This window comes from Alexandromys fortis, unplaced genomic scaffold (genome assembly GCF_014885135.2).
Source record: "Alexandromys fortis isolate MF-2015 unplaced genomic scaffold, M_Fortis_MF-2015_v1.1 scaffold_6, whole genome shotgun sequence".
Classification (NCBI taxonomy): Eukaryota; Metazoa; Chordata; class Mammalia; order Rodentia; family Cricetidae; genus Alexandromys; species Alexandromys fortis.
In genome coordinates, this window is record NW_026067902.1 from 18,747,992 (window position 1) to 18,762,064 (window position 14,073).

The window sequence follows — 14,073 nt, forward strand, 5'->3', positions numbered from 1 at the left end:
CGGTGGTTCGTTCCTGCCAGCTAAGACTTGCCCGGAAGCCAACGCCACCAAGCCAGAAGGATGTACCCCGAGCAGACGCGCCCGTGCCACCAAGCCGGGGCGACTCCCTCTCCTCGCCCAGCCCCCTAGGCCGATGTCGTCATCAATAATTCATTTAGACACGCCTTTCCATTGGCTAGAGCCTCCACTCCTCGCTGGCAGACGCCCAATGAGGAAGGACCTGAGAGCTCTTCTGAATAATGAGCGCCCGCCCGTGACGCAGCGGCTGATGATTGGTCGTCGCGGCAGGGGGCGGGCCCGGGAGCGGGCGGCGGCGAGAGCTGCCCGGGCGCCGAGATCCGAGCGACGCGGTGTCTGAGCAGAGTGCGGCGGGCTGCAAGTTGGCGGGCGGCGGCATGTTCAGCTGGCTGGGACGGCAGGCGGGCGGGCGCGAGCGCTCGGGCGGCATGGACGCGGTGCAGACGGTGACGGGCGGCCTGCGCTCGCTCTACCAGCGCAAGGTGCTGCCGCTGGAGGAGGCGTACCGCTTCCACGAGTTCCACTCGCCTGCGCTGGAGGACGCGGACTTCGAAAACAAGCCCATGATCCTGCTGGTGGGCCAGTACAGCACGGGCAAGACCACCTTCATCAGGTAACTCGGCCGCGCCGGCTCGGTGCCCCTCCGCCTGGGCGCCGTCTGCCCTCGAGTTACACTCCGAGCTCGGTGGCCCGTCGTCTCTGCCCACCCCGACGGGCTCCCCGAGCACGAGGCGCCCCCAGCGCTGTGCTGCGAGCCCCCTCTCTTGCTGTTGCCAAGGCCTTCCTGGAGCCTGTCACCCTGGCCTGGGGGCACGGGAGAGGGAGGGAGGGCGAGGCACTAGATAGCATCATCAGTGCAGCCTGGGGCTGGAAGTGAGAGTGACGGTGTCCGGATCCTAGTTGAAGAGGTAAGCTTCCGACACAGTGACAACGAATGAATGAATGAATGCCACGGTGGAGGTATTGTCGCGCCTTTCCGTGCCACCCTCTGCCACAGCAGCTGCCATCATCCAACTTTATGGGCTATAGGAAGTTAGCCTACAGTGTAGTCACCTCACCAGCCTGTGGAACGAAGGGGAGTGTCAGGTTACTGTTTGTTAGTTTCCATTTCTTCACCCTTGACAAACTGAAAATATTTATCATGCTCGCCCAGTATCCGGAAGCAATAGCCGTGCTTGCCCTGCGGTTCCAATCACATAGCCTCCTCAGAAGTGACTCGATGAGAAATACTCTGCAGTGGAACAGACTGGGTTTTGTTTGTTTTAATAAGGCATCTTATTTCTAAAGCAACCAGCATATTAAAACTCCCTTACAGCCGGGCAGTGGTGGTGCATGCCCTTAATCTCTGCACTCAGGAGACAGAGGCAGGAGGCTCTCCGCGAGTTCGAGGCCAGCCTGGTCTACAGAGTGAGTTTCAGGACAGCCAGGTCTACACAGGGAAACCCTGTCTCACAAAACAAAACAACTCCCTCTCTTTGAGATTTCTTTTTTGTTTTGTTTGTCTCTGGTTGTTGTTGGTTTGGTTTGGTTTGGGGTTTTTGTTTTGTTTTGAGTTAAAGCCCATGTCAGTCAAAGCAAAGTGACTCAAAATTTAAGATTTGGATCCAGAGTTTTGGAAAATGGAACACTCTCTTCATCATTTACTGTTCAACAGGTGTCCAGAAAACTGCATGTCTTTGGGGTACATGCCATTTCTGTTATGACCTTTTTCTTCAGTCCCGTGACTTAGAATAGTTCCAACAAATAGAGTAGTTGTTACTGTAAGAAATATGTTAAACCCAAGCCTGTAGATACAATATGAATGAATTCCGCAAAGGAAATACACTGCGTTTTGAAATACAAAAGGAGAGTGGAGAAAATTAATGTTGAAATTGTTTCCTTTGGTGCTTTTTAATAAACTGAAAATAGTGTGGAGTATGTTACTTCAGAAATAAAGGTAGATGTGTATATAGATAATATATTTGTAATATATATTAGATCTATTATAATAACTGGCTCCTTGAAAGATGGCAAACATCTGGCTGTGATGGTGCTTGCCTGTAATCCCAGAATTTGGGAAGCTGAGGCATGGGGATTGTGCCTTCTAGGTTAGCCTGGGCTACATAAGGCATTCTAGAATAACCTGGGCTACACAACAAAAGACCCTGTCTCCAAAACAAAACAACAGCAATAAGAACAACAAAACTTAAGAGACGAAAACAAAACAGATGGCAGACAGACGGTACAGGTAAGGTCCTAATAGTAGCAGTTGTGAATTATTAAGACAGTAAAGCATTAGTAGAACAGGGAGAGAATTTTTTAAGCCTAAAGTAAATAAGAGTGTAACATTGTTAAAGCGTACCGGTGGCAGGTTCATAGCAGCCCCACCATTTCCTTCTGTTTATCTTTGCCGTGGGTCTCACTGTACCTATGCATGACTAGGGACCATTTCCTTGATGCTGTACTAACCTAGCCTAAAGCGCCTCTGTCGGTAGCCTGGCTAATAAACAGGCCTGAGATAGGAGAGTACAACTCAGTTTGAAGGGATGTGTACCGATCCCTTTCCCTGCCTCATTCTTCTCTGCTTCGTTGATGAGGAGAAGCTTTGTGGGATAGTACTAAGCCGGGTTCTGAAGTTTGACTCATGGCTGTACCTCCCAATTAAGCACTTCTTAGTAACTGGAACGCAGTAGGAGCTACAAACCAAGGTTAAGGGAGGAATAACTGGACTAACCTTAACTGGAATCTTGGCCAAGTGGCTTTGTCATTAGACCAAGGGCCCAAAGTGGACCTAGGGGTTAGAAAATCCCTATGCACAGGAAGCTGGATGAAGCTACACTTGCGGCATCTGAAACTGATTTTAGAGCAGAGAAGGAGGAAGTGTTTGGTCTCTGGGAGAAAAGCTCCAAACAGAGGGCAGCTGTCCTGGAGATGTGGATACTTGGAGTAGTAAACAGGAGAGGCCATGAGAGCTGGCCTTCCTGGACCCTGGTTTTGGTCCTGGTAGCGACCTGGGTGCTTTGCTTTTAGCTGTGAGCACCAAGTGCTCACTCATACATGGGGAAGGGACCAGTCTATAAAGTTACAAGTACTGTTCCTTCCAACTAACACAGGACCTATGATGTCATGGAGGGATATGTTCCTCTTCTCTGTAAGCCACTCAGCACAGTTTTTGCTGTGAATTTTACACCCTTAATGAAACTCTGTTTTTCTCTCCCTTGTTTTGGAGAAACTAGGATCCCATTGTATGTGATGGGCCAGGACATTCATCAGAACTGAGGCAGCTAAGTGTGTCCCTTATTTTGATAGAAAGGTCTCCTCGGTGGGATGCCCGAAAAGCCTGGGGTGTCAAGAAAATATGCTCACTCTTTTATGGGTGATCACCAGGAGGGACCAAGTGCCAGGAAAAGAGCAATTAAAAGAATGGTGTTGATGGAGAGATGGCTCAGAGGTTAAGAGCACTGGCTGTTCTTCCAGAGGTCCTGAGTTCAATTCCCAGCAACCCCATGATGGGTTCATAACCATCTATATTGAGATTTGGTGCCCTCTTCTGGTGTGCAGGCACATGGAGGCAGAACACTATATACATAATGATTTTTTAAAAAAAAAAAAAAAGAGTAAGATTGAGGTTAAATGGAAAGTACAGATTGTTAGACTCTCCTGTAGATCATAGCATTGAAAGGCTAGAGGAGGCTTCAGAGATATTTGTCAAAGTCTCTGGGATGAAGGCAGAATAGCTAAAAACTCTATTGTCTGGTTATTTTCTTTTCAAAAGATAGGTTATATAGTCAGAACTGTTAAATAGCCTGCTTCTGACAGGCAAGGAAAAATCCAGAGAAGAAGGGATTGAGCACTGGGGAGAGTGACCATATCATCTTTGAAGGGCAGATGTTGGACTTATCCAGGATTATATTCAAACCTTAAAAGGAAAGGAACAGTTTCATGGACTGGTTCAGCAGTTAAGAGCACTTATTGCTCTTCCAGAGAACCCAAGTGTGGAGTTCAGTTCCCAGTACATACATCTGATGGCTCATAGCCACCTGTAACACCAGCCCCAGGGGAATCCAGTGCCACCTTCTGGACTTCATGGGTAGTGCCTTCACAGGTGCGCACACGCTTTCATACACAGTTAAAAATAAGCCAATTAAAAATTCAATTTCAGAACTTCCTCCAGAAAAAAAAAAAAGTCCTGGGCCCAGCTGCTACACAGCAAAATCATTCCACTGTGAAACAATTAAAACTTCGAATTGCAACATTTGCTCTTACGGGTTCTACTTCCTCTCTTCCTCCTGTCCCCTGGTACCTTCCCCCAAGAAAACTTATTCTAATGAGGAGAAAAGAAGAAGTGACTTTAGAAACTATGTAGTCTGGACTGGGGGTACCTCAGTGCTTACCTAGCGTGCATCAGGTCCTAGGTTCAGTCCCCAGAACTGGAAAAAAAGAAACAAGGAAGGCTTTAAAGGGAGAGATCAAGGCAATGGTGAGGAAAGACACAAACCACATCCAGATTGTTTGCACACTACATGGTCTTTATATTTAAACAATCTTGATACAAAGCAGAAACCTTTTGCATTTTTATAAACTTGAACAGAATCAAAGTGTCACTAGGCAAACAAAACTATTTGTGATACCTCCTAGGAATAAGCCCAGCAAAAAGAAATGCAAGACTTGTGCACTGAAAATTAGAGTCATTACTGAAAGAAATTGAGGAAGACCTAGATACAGGATGCAGGAAAGCCACCCTGTACCTGTGGACTGGAAGCCCTGCTAAGATGGCAGTGCTCCTGAGCTGCTGTTTGTTTGCTGAGACAGAGTCTCATGTGGATTACGTGGTGGCCTGGACCCACTGAATAGCCCAGGATGGCCTCAAACTTGTGGTAGTTCTCCTACCCCTGCCTCTGGGGTTCTAGGATTATAAGGGTGTGCCACCATACCTAACCAGTGTACCTGAATTGGTTGTCATGTTCAAAATAACTTCCATTAAAATCTTTGTCTTTTTACTGTTTGTTTGGGGCAGCAATTGACAGGGTGACTCTGTAATTCTTGGGAGCTCAGAATTGCAAATAAGCAGCCCCGAAGAGTAACAAAGTTTGGAGGATTCACATTTCCTGATTTAGAATTTATCATGTAACCGCTGAGAAAAACAGTGCAGCGTGGCACTAGCAGGATAGACTGGTTTGTGTACAGACCTGAGAGCCCCACAATAAACCTTCATATGTATGATCAACTGACTTTCGACAAGATATCCTGACAGGTCAGTGGGAAAAGGTAGCTTTTCAACAGATGATGCTGGGACAACCGGATGTTTGTGTGCAAAAGCAACGAAGAGAAACTGATCATGGGTATGCGGTTTCTTTTTGGTGTGATGGAAGTGTTTTTTTTTTTTAATTGGGTAGTGGTACTAATTATACAAATCTGTGAATTGTACTCCAGCTGGGGTTGGGGTATAGCTCAGCAGTGAGGTGCTTGCCTAGCATGCACAGGGTCCAAAGTTGTTCAATCACTAGATTGAAAACATAAAAGCAAAGCAATAAAAGCATTCTTCCAGGATAAAGCAGCCTATAATTCTGATTTTCATAATTCTGTAACTGGTGCTAGCCAAGCAATTTGTGCATCTGTGTGTGCTAATTTAAAATGGAAAAAAATGTATTCCAGAAAGAAAACAAGCTGGAAAGGAGCGAAAGGAGCGAAAGAACAAAGAGAACTGGAGAGTAAGTGAGGCTGAGGGGTACAAATAGCTGCCTCGGGATCCCCGTGGTTTTGCTTCTCCTTGTATATATCTTGACAGTCAGGAAACATTCATCATTCACAATAAGTTCATACAATAAATGTATGATGAATATTTCTTTTAAAGTACTTAATACTCTGGAGAGATGGCTCAGTGGTTAAGAACTCTGGCTGCTATTGCAGAGGACCCAGGCTTGGTTCCCTGTATCCATAGGGTGGCTCAAAACTATCTATAGCTCCAGTTCTAGGGGATCTGACACCCTTCTCTGGCTCCCACAGGCACTGCATGCAGGTGGTATGCTTATATTTATAAATATAAACATTCATACATAAATAAAAATTAATGCTTAATATAAGTATTATTAAACTTAAAAATACTGTTTTAAATAGATATTTAGGGATCATCAATATAGATCAGTTGATAGAGTGCGTCTCTAGCATACAAAGGCTCTAGGTTTCATCCCTAGTACCGCATAAAACAAGTGTGATGATACGTGCCTATAATGCCAGCACTTGGGAGAGAGCGGTAGCAGGAGCAGAAGTTCAAGATCATCCTAATCTGCCATAGCAAGTTTGAGGCCAGCCTGGGCTGAATAAGACCCTCGCCCCCTTCACCCTCCCCATACACTTACACATGTGTGTATATAGTGTTTAGTCAGGAAAGGCGGTGGAGACAATGAACCTACTCCAGCATTTTCAGCATGTCTCTGGTTTGAATCCCATGGATTCATACACCCATCCCTGCAGATATAGAAGACAAAACGCATGACAAAGCCGAAGAGGAGGGAAAGGTAGTGTCTCTAGATGCTGTTATCAGAAAAGGAGAGGGGGTTGCTAAACAGGCGAAATATTGCATAGCCTCACAGAAGCTACAGAGCCAAAGGAAGGGTGGGTCCAGAGAACCAAGTGTTCTTGGGGGACAGGATCAAAACAGCTTGGAGGTGGATCAGCCATCAGGAGCCAAAGTGACCTTGGCAAGAGCTGTGTCACAAAGTGGTGATGGTGGAAGCCAGGTGGTGGTGGGTTCAGGAATGCGTGGGAGGCATTAAATGCAGAAAATCCTCAGCGGCAGGCACTGGAGGGGAGGAACCATTGGTCAGAGACATTTCACTGGCTTGCTTAAAGAAGAGCATGACCTCAACACAGTTATAAGTGGATGGACGGGGGAGGGTGCAGAGGAAGAGCAACTGGTGGCTGAGAACTAAGTGACCAAGTATCAAGACAGATGGCGGTGGAAAGAGGACTTTCCTGGTGTGGTATGGTAGTGGGTTTGGTTTTGTGGTACTGGGATTTGAATGAAGGATGTGCCAAGTAAGTAGTCTACTGCAGAGCTATGACCTTAACCACAAAAGAGATTTTTTTAATCAAAAAAATTCTCATTTAGATGATTACTTCTAAAAGACATTTAATATACATTTCAAACCCTGGCACTGTGACCAAGAAAGTGTTGGCTGTACATCTGAATCACCTTTCAAAATAAAAGTCCCTTGGAATGTGGCTGCCGGAGGCACCCTCTGATTCTTCTATAGCCTTATCCAGGGAACATCCATTGATACCTTGAAGGGCCAGCCCAATGGAATTATGACAGCTGAACCATCAAGTCTTGGAAGCTCAGTCTTGATCCAGCAGAGGGAGACTTGACTCCAGTGAACACTCCACCTGTTCCCAGCTTTATCAGATCACATTTTTAGCAACGACTCAGATGAAGACACAAGTCCTGCTGGAGATTACATGATAAATACAACTCAGCAAAATGATAGCTTTTCCCGCTTCGTGTAACCTGTTGAAAATTTCTAATGTCACTAACTTGTCTTCAAAAGTAATTTCGGGGCTGGAACGATGACTCGGTGGGTAGGCACCCTTGCTCTTGTAAGCATAAATGCATGAGTTCAAATCCCCAGTGTTGTGTGATGTTTTACTCTTTGGGCTTTTTGAACTCTTTGGGGTCCCATCACCCAGCTCCCAAATAAATTACACACGAGGCTTATTCTTAGTTAGGAATGCCCGACCATAGCTTGGCTTGTTACTTTCCAGCTTTTCTTAAATTATCCCAACTACCTTTTGCCTCTGGACTTTTTCCTTTTCTTACTTCTGTATATCTTACTTTCACTCTTTCTTCTTGGCTAGTTGGGTGGTTGGGTGGCTGAGTGGTTGGGTGGCTGGGTGGCTGGCCCTTGATGTTCTCCTCCCCTTGTTCTCTCGTTCCTCGCTCCTCTCTTCCAGATTTCTCCTTCTACTTATACCCTCTGCCTGCCAGCTCTGCTATGCTTTCTCCTGTCTCGCTATTGGCCGTTCATCTCTTTATTAAACTATCACATGTTTTAGACAAGCAAAGGATCACAGCTCCACAGAGTTAAACAAATGCAGCAGAAACAAAAGCAGCAGTCTTTACATTATTAAACAAGTATTCCACAGCATAAACAAAAGAAACACACCTTAAAATAATATTGCACAGCACCTCAGCATCCACATAAAAAGGTGGACATGGGGCTTGGGTACCTCTAACCTCAGTGGTGTAGAATAGAGACAGGTAGTTGAAATGATTAACTAGGAAGCTTCTAGTTCAGTGAGAGCTTTTATCTCAAGTCGATAGGGTAGGGAGCAGTAGAGGAAGACACCTGAAGTCCTGCACCTCATATGCATGTATCACCCACCCCATGTAACTTGCATGGTTGCATCTTTCTGTTAGCACAGCTTGAAGCATTTGTTTTTCATCTTAAGCTGTTATGTATACTGCTATGATGAATACTTTTGATTAGAAGACTTTATTTCTAGTTTTTTTTCCCCCCTTAGAATACCCTGAGCATAAACACTGCATTGAAAACAAAACTAACTAGGGAGAAAGCTCAGGCTGTAAAGTGCTTGTCATGCAAGTGTGAGAATCCTCATAAAATTGTCTGGCATGCTGTCATGTGACTGTAATCCTAGAATTTAGAGAGACAGAGACAGGTGGACTCCAAGCCAGTGAGAGAACCTATCTCAAAAGGTGGATGGTCCTGGAGGAATGTCCTCCAAGGTTGTCCTCTAGCCTCCACACACATACACACACAGGCACACATTTGTACATGTATACACACATACACACCTGTGTACACATGCAAAAACACCCCACTATTTTTCCAGGCTAAATTATTATATCTGCCAATATCCATAGATACATGAAGAAAGTTTACTCCAAATTAAACTCCCACCAGAAATGAGGGTCAGGATCGCAGTTTGACTGAACTGCTAGTAAAACTAATTATTGGCATTAAAAAAGTTTGATAGGAAAAACAGTTTTTAAAATTTGCTTTTTAAAATGCTGATAAAGTTGAGCATACAGAGTAGTCGCTATCTTTATTTCTTTGTAAAATCTGTGAACTTTGCCCGATTTCCATTTCAAGTGCCAGTCTTTTTCATGTCAATCAGTTGGATATTTTCCCCAATAACACTTAACAATAACTTGTTATAATTACTATAAGTATTTTTACAGTTTGAGGTTTGCCTTTCCATTCTAATGAGAACTCATATAAATATATCTAATATTTGTGATTAAATTTAACAATTTATATTTTTTATATTTTACTTTATGGTAAGAATAATCCTTGTTTATAATCATTTGGGAAATAGTCACTCATTTTTTATGTATTTTTTAATATTTGTATTTATTTTTTGCGTTGTTGTTTTAGAGTCCTGGGAGCTAGAAGGCGTGCCAAGGTACACGGGGATAATTAGAAGACAGCTTGCAGGAATTGTTTCTCTGATTTCACTGTGTGAGTTATGGGGATTAAACTCAGGTTCTCAGGCTAGTGAGAAAGTTCCCTTACCATCCTGAGCCATCTTAGTAGCCTGTATTTTCCTCTTGAATAGGCTTGGTTTAAATTTTTATATATTTAAGGTCAGGCATAGCGGCACAAGCCTTTAATTCCAGCACTCAGGTAATAGAGGCATGCAGACCTCTGAGTTCGAGGCCAGCCTAGTGTACAAAGTGAGTTCCAGGACAGCCTGTCTCAAAAGAAAATACACACACACACACACACACACAGAGAGAGAGAGAGAGAGAGAGAGAGAGAGAGAGAGAGAGAGAGAGAGAGAGAGAGAGAGATCAATTTTAAAAACTTGTCTCAGCGCTGTTAGTTGTTTTGTCTTTTGGCCATATTTTTAGCACTACTGTTAAATAATATTAGCTCTTCCTCCTGTTAGGTGAGGCTTCTTCATAGACTGTTATTTAGTGTTCAGACCTTTCTCTTTGTTATTATATTTATGAATATAATATATTCCAGCACCATACTGTGTTGAAACACTTTTTAACAAGAGGTAGCTCCAGATCCTTCTGAGTCTCTTTCTTTTCCAAACAACTGTTAATTGTCATTTTCTATCACTAGTTGAGAAGAACTTTGAAATCACATTGTTAGGTGCTTCCTTGAAGAATCCCATTGGGGCCCATTTGTGCGCGAACTGTATTTTATCTAAATGAGATGTTTGTTTCTTCTCTTCCTAAGCAGAAACTCCACACCACTTTGGTGGGACCTTCCCTCTTTCCTCTCTGAAGGCAGCTGCTGCTTTACTTGTCCAGCCCTCTGCAGCTCTTAGGAATGTTAACCTTAGGTATTTCAGCTGCCGCTGCTTTTGGAAGATTTCTTTCCCTCTGTTATTTATGGCCTTCTTTCACTGGTACATACGGTAGCTGCTGAGGTTTTGTTTTTATTTTGGTCATTGACTGAAGGAGTATCCTGACATCATTTGAATACACAGGCCTGTGTCTTCTAGACCCATAACAGGCAATTACACTTGTGACTGCATTGTCTCCTCTTGTTCCTAACTTACTGAACCAGGAATGTGGCATTCCTGTCAAACTTCTCATTTTAGTGATTTTGCCTTTGTTATTTTACCTAAAGGTAGTGCATTCATATCTCATAAATTAATCACATGAAAATACTTTTTCCAATATTAATTTTTAAAGAATTTTATTTGGTTGAGTGTGGTAGCATGCACTCAGAAGGCAGAGACAGGTGAATCTCTGTGAGTTTGAGGCCAGCCTGGTCAACAGTTCCAGGACAGCCAGGGCTGTTACACGGAGAAATCTGCCTCAAAACAAACAAACAAACAAACAAACAAAACAAGCAAACAAAAACAAGAATTACAGTGCTCAAAGAGCGAAGAATTTACAACCTAAGTCTTTCGGATTATAAACTGCAAATCATAACATCAAAAACAATGAAGGTTCATTGTGTGATTGAATGAAAAACTGGAGACATGAACGGTGCTATGAGAAATTGGTTTGACTCCAAGAGGTTTCCGCACCCTCCTGAAAGCATGGAAGGAAGGCACAGGTGTTGATACCGTGTTGACAGCAGTTGTTCAAAGCCCGACTCAACCCCAAGTAGTTTGAATTCCACTGACGGCTGGAGAGATTTCACCCAGCAAATTCCGGTCTTTTGGTTCAACAGGGCAGTATCCATTCCATTGCTAGGCACAGCAATTTCTAAAATAGTATCACTTAAGTAAGCAATCCTAATAATAAGATAGATTCCACACTTAAGAAAGACAGTTTTGCCCAGTATGGAGGCACACATCTTTAATCTCAGCACTGGGGAGGCAGAAGCAGGCAGATGTCTGTGAGTTTGAGGCCAACCTAATCTAGATAGTAAGTTCCAGGACAGCCAGGATTGTATAGAGAGAGACCCTGGCCAAAAACAAAACAAAACAAAACAAGAAGCCCTAAATAAAACAAAAAGTAATAATAAAATGTAAGTTTAAGAAACACAAAAATAAAATGGGAGTGGAGATCGAATTTCTTTGTTTACAGACTGATTTAGGTGTTGGGCTCCAAGCCCAGGGCCTCAAACGTGCTAACATCTGCTGTACCACTGAGCTGCTTCCCCTGGCCCAAGTAATGAAAGCTGCCTAGCTGCCTAGCCATTGGGAAATGACAGGCTAATTGATGCTACCTTAGAAGAAGCTGAGAGTGATGGCCTGGAATCCTAGCACCTAGGAGACTGAGACAGTAGGATTGCTGTGAGTTAGAAGCTAGCCTGAGCTACAGAATTAAACTCTGTCTCAAATAAACAAAGTATACAGCCTTTAAAAATCTTATCAAAGGCCGGGCAGTGGTGGCGCACGCCTTTAATCCCAGCACTGGCAGATCTCTGTGAGTTCGAGGCCAGCCTGGTCTACAAGAGCTAGTTCCGGGACAGGCACCAAAGCCACAGAGAAACCCTGTCTCAAAAAAACAAACAAACAAAACAAAACAACAACAACAAAAAATCTTATCAAAGATGTTTTTAATCACAAAGAGAAAAACTAATGGTGGAAAATCTATATGCAAAGTTGTGTAGGCAGTTATAGTTTTAGAAGAAAAATTCTATACACAGGGAAAAAATACTGGATGTAAATATATCAAAATGTTAAAAATAGCTGTGGTGCTGGAGAGATGACTCAGTGGTTAAGAACACCACCTGTTCCTCCAGAGGGCCTGGGTTCAGTTCTCAGCACCCACATGGCAGCTACAACCATCAGGAACTCCAGTTCCAGGGGAGCCAATGCCCTCCTCCATGGGTCTCCTTGAACACCAAGCACTCACGTGATGCACAGGCACACTTTCAGGCCAAAGACCCATAACATTCCTAGCGTGTCATGGTGAAGCCCACCTGTAGTATTAGCATCAAGGAGGATGAGGAGGAATAGGATTGCTATAAATCAAAGTCTAGTCTGGCTACATAGTGAGACTCTATCTCAAACATAAAACCAAATCATTTCTTCAAGACAAGTCAGAATGGAAGGACATACAAAACACACACAAACACACCAACCCAAATATATGAGTCAAATATTAGCAATAATGATACATTATGTGCGATTCCAAATATTACAAATTGAAATGTTTTAAGACTCATCCTCTTGAGTTAAAAATGAAAATTTTCCACTGATCTCAAAATTGTATTTCCTATTATGTTTCTTTCACACTTGTGTGATTTAAAATTTTAGTATGTAGAGAGCATGGGGTCCTTGTGTACATAAATAAGCATTAGGGAAGCCAGGAGAGTTAAACACGCAGGCTGTGTCTTCAAAGGAGAGAGATGAATGCTGGGAATGGAAGCATTTTCTAATCTGATGATCTTTGCTAGGCTTCACCCGAATACCCCAGACTGTTTTGTTTGTTTATCCCAGACTTTTCCCCTAGATCTTGAGTCACCCGTCCTACAGCCTTGGTGACTTCTGTGTTCTCCTAGGCCAGGCCTCTCCTGACTCCCACAGGCAATATGTTTCCTTCAGTTATTCTCCTAGACCCTGTCTTGAGCATTGTTTTTGAGTCAACAGAACCCATCTTTTGGAAGAGGACATATGTATTTGTAAAAAGTTTCAGTGTGAAGCCGGGCGATGGTGGCACATGCCTTTAATCCCAGCACTCGGGAGGCAGAGGCAGGCGGATCTCTGTGAGTTCGAGACCAGCCTGGTCTACAGAGCTAGTTCCAGGACAGGCTCCAAAGCCACAGAGAAACCCTGTCTCGAAAAACCAAAAAAAAAAAAAAAAAAAAAAAAAGTTTCAATGTGGGCTGGAGAAATGGCTCAGTGGTTAAGAGCACTGATTGCTCTTCCAGAGGACCCGGGCTCAATTCCCAGCACCCACATGGCAGCTCACAACTGTCTGAAAATCCAGTTCCCGGGGATCTGACACCTTCACACCAATGCACATAAAATAAAGATAAATAAATCATAAATTAAAAAAAAATTTCAGTGTAAGCATGTCTTAAGCTTTGTTGTACACAAGGGACTGAGTTAATTATCAGGAACTTTTCCCCCGAAATTGTGCTGTATTTAAATATGATAAAATAAACTGACTGGTTTATTAAACTCTAGAAGTTTGAACCAATAACAGCCACCGAGTCCCTCTGAACTGGATTTTTTTTTGCTTCTCATGATCTCTCCTCTGCTGGCCATATCATTTGCAGAGACCCTAATATTAGTAGGGCTGGACATGTGGTTCATTGGTAGAGTATTTGCCTGGTGTGTTTAAGGACCTGGGTTCAGTCCCAAGTACTACAAGTAACAAATAAAACCTTCTTAAGACTCAAATGACTGAGGCAGCTATTGGAGTTAGTTTAATTCTCCCCCTTTTCTTCTAAAGATTTATTTTTATTTTATGTGTATGTTTTGCCTGCATGTATGTATACCCCATGCATATCTGATACCTTTGAAGGAGGCCCCAGACAGACAGTTTTAAGCCACCATGTGGGTGCTGTGAACAAAATACCAGTCAGTAAGTGCTTTTAATCACCGAGACATCTCTCTAGCCCCAAAATTCTCTTTTAAAAATGTTTTGTAAATGTACCACATTTTCCTTATCCATTCTTTGGTCGAGGGGCATTT

At 43.5% G+C, this 14,073-nt stretch overlaps 1 protein-coding gene across 1 annotated transcript in view; it reads left to right on the top strand.

Moving 5' to 3' along the window:
* Positions 1–317: 317 nt before the first annotated feature.
* Positions 318–14,073, top strand: part of Ehd4 (EH domain containing 4) — a 68,810-nt gene continuing 55,054 nt past the window's right edge. Inside the window, exon 1 of the mRNA XM_050134222.1 lies at positions 318–631. Coding sequence (XP_049990179.1) covers positions 396–631 — 236 coding nt within the window. The 5' untranslated portion in view covers positions 318–395. The remainder of the gene's footprint in view (positions 632–14,073) is intronic.